The sequence below is a fragment of the Bombus vancouverensis genome, chromosome 17 (assembly GCF_051014615.1).
Source record: "Bombus vancouverensis nearcticus chromosome 17, iyBomVanc1_principal, whole genome shotgun sequence".
Lineage (NCBI taxonomy): Eukaryota > Metazoa > Arthropoda > Insecta > Hymenoptera > Apidae > Bombus > Bombus vancouverensis.
Genome location: NC_134927.1, coordinates 8,461,641 through 8,470,810, shown reverse-complemented (window position 1 = coordinate 8,470,810; position 9,170 = coordinate 8,461,641). Strand labels below are relative to the sequence as shown.

General features: G+C 35.9%; 1 protein-coding gene across 1 annotated transcript; it reads right to left on the bottom strand.

The window, feature by feature from the left end:
- Nucleotides 1-3,215: 3,215 nt before the first annotated feature.
- On the bottom strand, nt 3,216-5,590 carry LOC117161681 (putative fatty acyl-CoA reductase CG5065). Its single transcript, XM_033343383.2, has 7 exons — nt 5,345-5,590; nt 4,934-5,250; nt 4,587-4,834; nt 4,180-4,363; nt 3,713-3,898; nt 3,366-3,620; nt 3,216-3,294 (listed from the first exon to the last, which is right to left on the bottom strand). The coding sequence occupies exons 1-7, from the start codon at nt 5,588-5,590 to the stop codon at nt 3,216-3,218; spliced, it is 1,515 nt and encodes a 504-aa protein (XP_033199274.2).
- Nucleotides 5,591-9,170: the final 3,580 nt, after the last annotated feature.

Below are 9,170 nucleotides of genomic sequence, written 5' to 3'. Positions count from 1 at the left end.
TTTGAGTTAAAATCTCCGGCGATCATCGTTGCTGGTTAACTCCTCTTGGTCGCCTGAATCAAAGTGTCCAACTCCTGTTAAACTGTTCCATATTCACATTGGGGGAGGAATAACCCCCAATGCAAAACACGTTGTCCACGCTGACTCCTACGATTCCACATCTAGCGACTAATCTCTGGTTGTTTCCCTCTGAAGAGCGTCACCCACAACGACGCATCGCCCTTATCGTCATTGTACCAATATGTCTGCTGCCTATAAGGCTCCGATATGAATATAACGTCTACTCCAGCTTCGCAGACATACTGGCACATCAATTCGTGTGCAAGCCTCCACCTATTCAAGTTAATTATTGAAATCCTTATCTTCCGCTAGGATTGCCTCTCTTCGTCCTCTCTTTTACTACACGGCACTCCTGGGACCGGTAATGTGTCTCAGGTTATTCCTATTTTCCTTCAGGCAGATAGCACACCTTGGTTCCTTCGTGCATTGGTTTATGGTGTCGTCCCTGTCTTCACATCGTCTGCACAATTCTCTACCAGGGCTCGCTACCATACACCTGGCCGCAGTATGCCCCAGCATGTGACACTTATAGCATCTTACTACGTTGGGCAGAATCCTCGCCGACGCAATCGTCAATCCCGTTTTAATCTTGATCGTCGGTCTGTCCCAGGGAGCAGTACTCGCAGACAGCACAACCACCGTCTGCTGGGTTCCCCACGGCGTCATGCTTAGGGGCTTCACCTCTATCCATCTCCTCTTCCTTTAAGTTCAGTTCAGTGGATATGTTCTCCGCCAATACTTCAATTCCAAGAGAACAATTTCACCTCCTCTTTTGGTTCACAACGCCCTCTTATTCACTAGAACCTTCTCCATTTCCTCCGCTTTGGCTCCTTTCCTGAGGTTGCTCGTACCTCTGGTCGATCAACTCCGCTTGAGAGTTAATTTCCATTTCGATGTTTTGCCCCACCTTCCCCTTTAGTAATTCCTTGGCACTCTCCCTTTTGTCGACCGGAATCAACGATACTATTTAGAATCTCTTCTCTGTATCGCAATCGATCGCATGATGCCCGGTCGTTCTTTCCGAGCGAGAGACGGCCTTCGGACCGACCGTCCTCTCCTCGTTCCTCGCCCAGTCGTGTGACGATCGTCGGGGCGACCCTGGGGAGGTACCACTCGTCGAACTGACGGGGCTTGGGGCCTCCGAAACCCCTTGAGCCGTACTTTTATTCTTCCGTGTCACTCTATCCATATTTTTTATAACTTAAGAATAGACTATTACAATAGTCCATTACAATAGGACATTATCATGTCCAGTTACGTTGCCGATGTTGTCATATTGTCGTTATTCTGTTTCCATTGTCCGTATAATCTTGCCAGGTTCGTATATTGCGTATCATCCAATAACTCCTTTAACCTCACTTTTATTGGCGTCGATGTGTGTACATCATCATATGTGTGTACATTCCTTAATTTTACCAGTTCGCTTACCGCTTCATCATGTATATAATTGCATAAAACTAACATAATTATTTACATATCTCTCTTATTTAACTGTCATCTTCATCTTGATGTTGTTGTTATGTTACCAATTAACATTAACTTAACTATATACCATTGACGGTATTCAGCAAAACGAAAACAAACAAAATAAAACAAAATGAACAGTCTTAATCTGTTGAGACATTGTTATTAGAGGCTCGTATAATCCCTCACTTTTATTAGTCATAGCTAAATTCTATTTACTTTCCTTTTCGTTCATAATTTGACTTTATATGACTCTGACCCAAATAACCTTATTTAACGACCATTTTAAATAATACTTATCGTTATCTATACTTTATATGTATGTATATGTCTTATATCCCTTATATACTTAAAAGCTATACTACCAACATTTTGGCAATTATCCATTTAATAATTAATTTATAATTAATTAATTTCTGATAAATGGCTCCTGACGAAAATACTGTCAATAAACCCGGCCCTTCAAACGTACTTTCCAATTATTTATCATGACGCCTAATACTCATATGGTAATAAATACCACATGTGAGTAATATTCTTTCTTAATTTATCAAATTATTCAATATTGAAATATATTCATCAGCTTCTATACTTTCAATATTACAATTACTTAATTTATTTTAGGTTTAAAGGCGACGATGTGTAGTACAACCACCAGTATCATTTATTAAGATTCTATCGTATTGCAACACTATGAGAGTGAGGATATGGATCAGCATAAACTTATACACTATACTTGTACTTATACTTATACCTTTATTTATTTAAATTTTTCTATTACAAATTCATCCACTTGTTCTTCTATCAGTCAACCTCAACATATGTAAACAATTTGTTTACAAGTTTACCTAGCGTAGGAAAATCACAAACGCGCTGTTGTGGCCGGACTGTTTCCAGATAAATCGTAATAAAAATAGCCATACTCACATAAAAACCGCGTACGCATTACGAATTTATGAGCTGTTGATAAATGTGGCAATACGCTGTCTTGTATGAATCACACACAATTTCTGTACAAATCATTGATCACTTATATTGCGATATTCACATACATACACATGAAATAAAACCCTACATCCTATGTATATCTAACTTAAATAGAAACCTATCTACTACTTATTATGTGAAATAATATTTTATCCAGCATGAATGCCACATCTAGTTTCTATTTCTTTGACTGTATCATATATTTTAACGCCGATTGGTCAAGCAACTACAAGGTTCATGAGCAAACAACTTGAGAACCAAAGTGAGCCTTTAGAGCAATTGAAGGATTCTTAAAAATGATTTACTTTAGCACTATTATATTTTAAAATATATTTATTTTCTACCATCATTGTTTATTGCTCAGTAGACTTTCCAATAGTAAATTATTATTGTCAACGAATAACTATCTCGTAACTTTTGTTTGGATAGAGGATTTTGTCATTATAATGTTGTCCTTATAATGCAAAAATGTTCATATTCAGTGAGCAGATGAATTGCTTACAGCTCTGAAATCATGTGCGTATAAATAACTGCATTCTTATTAAAATATTATAGAAAAAACAAGCAATGTCATAAATGGATTTCTTTAGAAAGGAGACGAGTGAAAAGGCAAAATGAAGAGGATATGAGGATGTTGAATCCCCTCTTCATAAAATTGTATTTATATTCTTTTGGTTTAGACAGAAAAAATAAGGTTCGAATAATCAGTACACGATACGGTATACTATCCATAGTAAGATCATTATACCGGATATTTTAGTGATCTGGTGTATCCAGTACAACCTGAAATAACCGAAAATAAATGTATTTAGATTAGTTCCTATTTTTTTATACGAAGATACTTTTATATGCACCTTGATAACCGTTGTCGGGCTGTTGACTTAAACTCTTGTTTCAGAATAAATTTCCTAATTCCCATCAGGTAAATTGCAACGTACTTCCCCCAATCCATATCCCGTAAATTTAGTTTGACCATATCGCCGTCGTTCAACATTTTCACTTTTCTCACTAAGTCAGAACAGTTATCCCTTTGGAAAGTCCATTCGTGCATGACAAAATATGCTATCATTGTAAACAGCTTATTGCCATTTAGGAGAAGTTTCATCATTCTGAAATATCAGTTTTACTTTTATTATAGATGAAGACAGAGATTTCCCCAGAAACATTTTTCTCGTTGCATGAGAATCGATAGAATACTCACATTGGTTTACTACCTCGGAGTCTTAAAAATATATCTATGACGAACGCAGGCAAAACATGCGGAATTATACTCCGAACCTGGTAAATATATCTATTAGCTATCATTGGACAACCCGGGTACCACAGCGTATCGTTCAGTGGCGTTTCTGTGCTACATTTCACAATAGCATCTCTCATCTGACCCCATCTTGCCAATTGAAACAATTACATTGTATTATTAATTAATTGAAATACGCTTAAAGTAAAGTTTATTGTTATCCGAGTATCTCAGCAAATATTATACAATCTAAATAAGTATTACATTACATCACTATCTTCTTAAATTAACGTATTGAAATCAAAATTGGACTTTCGTATTCTACGTTTGTGTGCGCTTCCATTGTCCACCTTACTTAAATAAACTGAAACTTATGGAATACTCTAACAATCGAATTACATTAGTAGAAAAAAATTCGTAATAAAAATTACTTAAAAGGGCATGCGTTACTCGTGCAGTTGTAAACTTTAACTTCATGATCTCTATGTAACGTGACATGCCATGCAGTACATATTATCATGTCGACTACGAAATCCACAGGCACTATATCCGATATTGCATCTCTCCTACCTCGTATCGCTGTTGCACATCCTCTGCTGATTAGCAGAAAGGTACCTGGTAACATAAAATTGGAATAATTTAGAAACTATTTGTGATTTGTGATTAGCAGAAATGCAGCACTCGCAATTGTATTATAGTTCAAAACAAATTTGAACTATAATAATGATAATCTAGTGGAAAGCCTTTCATCTAGCCGCTCACAAACTAAGCAATTAACTCCAATCTTGTGAAATGTAAGGGATATTGAATTACTATTGAAAAATATCTATTAAAATACCTGTAAATCCAGAAATATTCTCTATCCAACCAGGACATGGTTCTTCCAGAGAAGCACCAATTATTCTTGGCCGCACTATCGCAACTGGTAGACCTTTGCACTTGCTTGCTACAATCTGCTCTGCTAAATTCTTACTGAATGTGTATGTGTTTGGATAAGTTTTTAAAATCTTTTTTTCTATTTCGGTGATGGACGTTTTGTCGAATTTGTCACACATATCGATCACCTCTGAAGGTTTCAAACTCGTGCTGCAAAATCAATAATATGTGAACATATTCTTCACGCTATAATTATGAATATAATATTCGTAAATCATGGAACAACGTTTACGTATAACTTATTCTTACGTATAAACTTTTTCCTCAATCTCATGTAGATTCGCATTACTATAGGCGGTGCTAACGTGGACGAAGCTAATCGGGTGCATCAGTTCGTTCCAAAGTTCGATGACGCGAGTAGTACCTTTCGTATTCACATTAATAGCCACGTGTAACGGCTCGTTGAATCTCACAGTGGCCGCGACGTGAAACACTATGTTTACTTTCTCTAACAACAGATTTCTATTTTCTCGCGAAAGACCTAAATCTGGCAGACTCACGTCACCTTTCACGGGATAAACTTTGCTCAAAACTGAGGGATGTTTTGCTTTGATGTCATCGTAGATCTGAGGACGAAAAAATACCAGCTCAATTCCAGAAAAGAAAGTTAATCAATTTGGCTCCTTAAATATTGAAAGGAACAAGTATATATTTACGAACGGGATCATCAATGAGCTTCTTAAATCGTTGTTCTATGGTTTCGTTAATTTTTGGACGAATTAGTATGAAAATGGTAGCGATGTGTGGACACATGCGGATCAGTTTTTCCAGAAGAGCTTTTCCAAGGAAACCGGTTGCTCCAGTTACAAAGATCCCATTACTGGCGTAGAATTTCTCGAGAGAATTCGTCTTATTCAAACCTTTAGTGCTCCGATTTTCATTTGTTTCTTCATTGACTGTATCCATGTTTCAGAATCTTCGCACTTTCTGTCCCAATATTTGCCATAGAGTAACAAATAGTAAGTGGAAAAACTGTTAAGATAATGTACAAAATTTGTTATAGCTGAGATTTTTTTACATATTATTTTCCAAAGAAATCCATAGTTAATCTTCACAAAGAGAAACATAATCCACCAATAATGGTTTCGTTTTCAACGAATCAAAAAATTGCGTTATGTCAATGGCGCTTCCATTGTAATTTAAAAAATATTTCTCCTACTTGGTAGACTTTAATTTAAAAAAAGCGAGAAGTTGAAAGAACTATTCAAGCATTAAATTCAATTTTTCATGTGGCTGTACATTAATTTGTATTATTACACATTACTCCATAAAAGTATAATTAATACTTCGAGTTTAACTTTATTCGAGTCAAGCATTTTCCAATTTCCTTTGACTTTTTCATTTCATATTTTATGTACATGTATATGAATATTGTAGTAATCAGTAATTTGCGTGGAAAATGTGCGTGGTCGTACGAGACAGTGTTCGCCCACATTTAGTAGCACCTCCAGAATACTTAATACGTATGTGATTTTTCTGTGCACCCATGGACGAGACGGTCGCGGTGCGTATGTGAAATCAGTATAAACATTGTTTATATATGCTGTTATTCATTAATTATTTATGGAGTCAAAAGGAAGCATATTTCCGATAAGTCGTTAAAGATTTCAGTGAGTAAACATCAATAAATAACAATGAGTATAATCTATAATCGATGATTATTCGCGTTCGTGTAAAAAACAAAGCGCAATTTTGTTGTTCTCCATTTTCACCTTAATTTAGTTTCAAGATTCTGCAACCGAATAGACTGTAAAAGTACCTGACCGCCTGTCCCGATTTATCCGAACACCAATTATTCGATTATCCTAATACCGGAACAGTCTATTATCTTCTGTGTGAAATGTATACTGTATACATATTTTATTAGCGTTCATGTGCAATGTATTCTAACGTATTCTTTCCTTTATTCGGTTCAATAAATTCTGATTATAAGACTTTAGTATGAAACTTATAGTGCTGTAGCCATCGAAACAAAATAAAAGAAAAACTCTAAAGTGGTGACAATGGAGTAAAATTTATAAATATACATGGTGTTGGGGATGGCCACATGACATACGTTGTTGTACTGATATAATGTACTGGATTCACTGCGAAACAGCTAATGAAATGATAATGAAAAGTGCCTTTTGAAACGTATATGTTCGAGAAATGGCCTCAATGACTCAGAGTACAAAAAGATTGTAGCTCGTTGCAGTTAATTATGTCGACAGAATTATATAACTTAGCAGCCAAGAAGATATGAAATACATATATACTTAAAAGAATTGTCATTCATTCGTAATCTATGTTTCAATAAACGAAATTTCATATCAACGAGATTGTTCCATTGTCCGGACTGTGCTGCCTCCCTGTTAATTCGGATACGGGAGACTCCACTGTATTTCAGATTACCTGGTTGAAATTTTACTGTCATTGCAAACTGATGAGCAAGGTGTGATAATGTAAATGAGCACAGCGGCCAATGAAATCAACCAAAACATAAAATTTTTACAAATTAGGTGTCTCGTATTATATTTATATCTTTATTATTATATCATATACCCTGTAATTTAATTATGTACGAATGTATGTATTTATTGCTATGTATGTATCTGTTATTGTATACATGTATATCTATATTGCTTTGCAAAATGTAAAATATAAAATAAATGTTTGGGAATTCAAAAACTTCATTTAAACTATTGTAGTAATTAATGATCCGATTATATATTTGGCATATATGACATTGATAATAATGAATGACATTAATGAAACACTCAACTGAATACAAAAGAGCAAGGAATCGCCTGTTACCTGATATTGTTTCCACTGCGTATTATTTCGAACAAAAATGCGACTTCACGGTAATAGATACCGATACGTTTGTCACAGTACTGCAACGATATTCGATGTGATACTCCTCTAAATATACTTTTAGTAACATACCCTACTACTGAAACTGGATAATGTTATGCATAAATGATTCGATTTATATATTTATCTCCAAAACCAAACAAGAAATAGCCTTGAATAAGCTTTGATCGTGAAAGATCGACGGGAATTGACTTTTTATCACTGACTGCTTCCACCGCTTGCATTTTAATGACATTTGCATTACATACAACTTCTTATCGGTCAAGACAAAGGTTGCATTACAAATACCATTTCTGATGATTACGAATGATCTATTGTAGTGGAGTTAAACAGCACTAACTCAGAGGCAGTGTAAAACGTATACATATAGTGCATAACCTTAATAAAATTATGGTATAACATCACTTATTACGAAATATTTAACAAATGAAAAATATTTATGTCGGAGATGAAAGGACATCGAAGCCTCCCCTTTGGAACTTCAGGATAATCCCCTAACATTGTAATCTAGAGTCTACTATAGCTGTAATTAAACAATCGTAGTTATTCAATCCGATTGTAATTGTTCGAGATTAGTGACAGTGAGCTTTGGCTCGAGGCGACAGTGATAGTATGACCCTCATTAAAGGAAATACCCATAGAGGTACCTGACAGTAAAACATATTTTTTTTTTTATTTATTTGTTAAATTTACAATCAATTCTCGCGTTGAGAATATTCAGTAATTTTTCTGGCGTGGTGCAGTGACATGGCTGATTATTTATAATAAGTTAATACTTATTATAGATAAGTATAATTTACAAGTAAGTGTTATCAATAAGTGAATATTACTTAAATTTAGATAGCTAATTGAATCTAGCTTTTAGGTCTAGCGGGTAGTGCCTCCTCAGCCTGCGAATCTGGTCCGCCATATCAAGTAGTCCAGTGATTAGGGGGTTTAGGTATTTGTTGACTCTTTTGCTATATCTGTCGCTATATCTTGCTATTTCCTCTTTGACTGTGGGTATCTTGAGGTCGCGATGTATTGTTTCGTTGGAAACATACCAAGATGCGTCTATTAAGGATCTTAGCGTTTTTGATTGGAAGCGTTGAAGTATCTCAATGGTGGAGTTACTTGCTGTTTCCCATAGTTGGATTCCGTAGGTCCAGACAGGTTTTATTAGACAGACAGGTTTTGTAGAGGGTAATTTTATTCTGTATGTTTAGTTTGGAGCGTCGGCCCGTGAGCCAATAGAATTTTTTTAGTTTGTCCTTTAGTTGCTTCATTTTATCTGAGATTTGTTTTTTCCACGTTAGTCTCTTGTCCAGGGTCATGCCCAGGTATCTGACTGAGTCCTTGCTAGGAATTGTTGTGTTGTTGATGGTGACCTGGGGGCAGGTTTGTTTTCGGAGCGTGAAGGTTACATGTGAGGATTTTTTTTCGTTAATTTTGAAGCCCCATTTATGAAACCACTTTTCCATGGAGTCGAGACTTCGCTGGAGAGTGCATGAGGCTATTACCGGGTCTGCGTGGGTAGCTAATAGCCCTGTGTCGTCTGCAAATGTCGCTATTGTTATCTCGTTTGATATGGGTAAGTTGGCAGTGTAGATGGAGTACAGTAGGGGTCCGAGGACACTACCTTGGGGTATGCCGG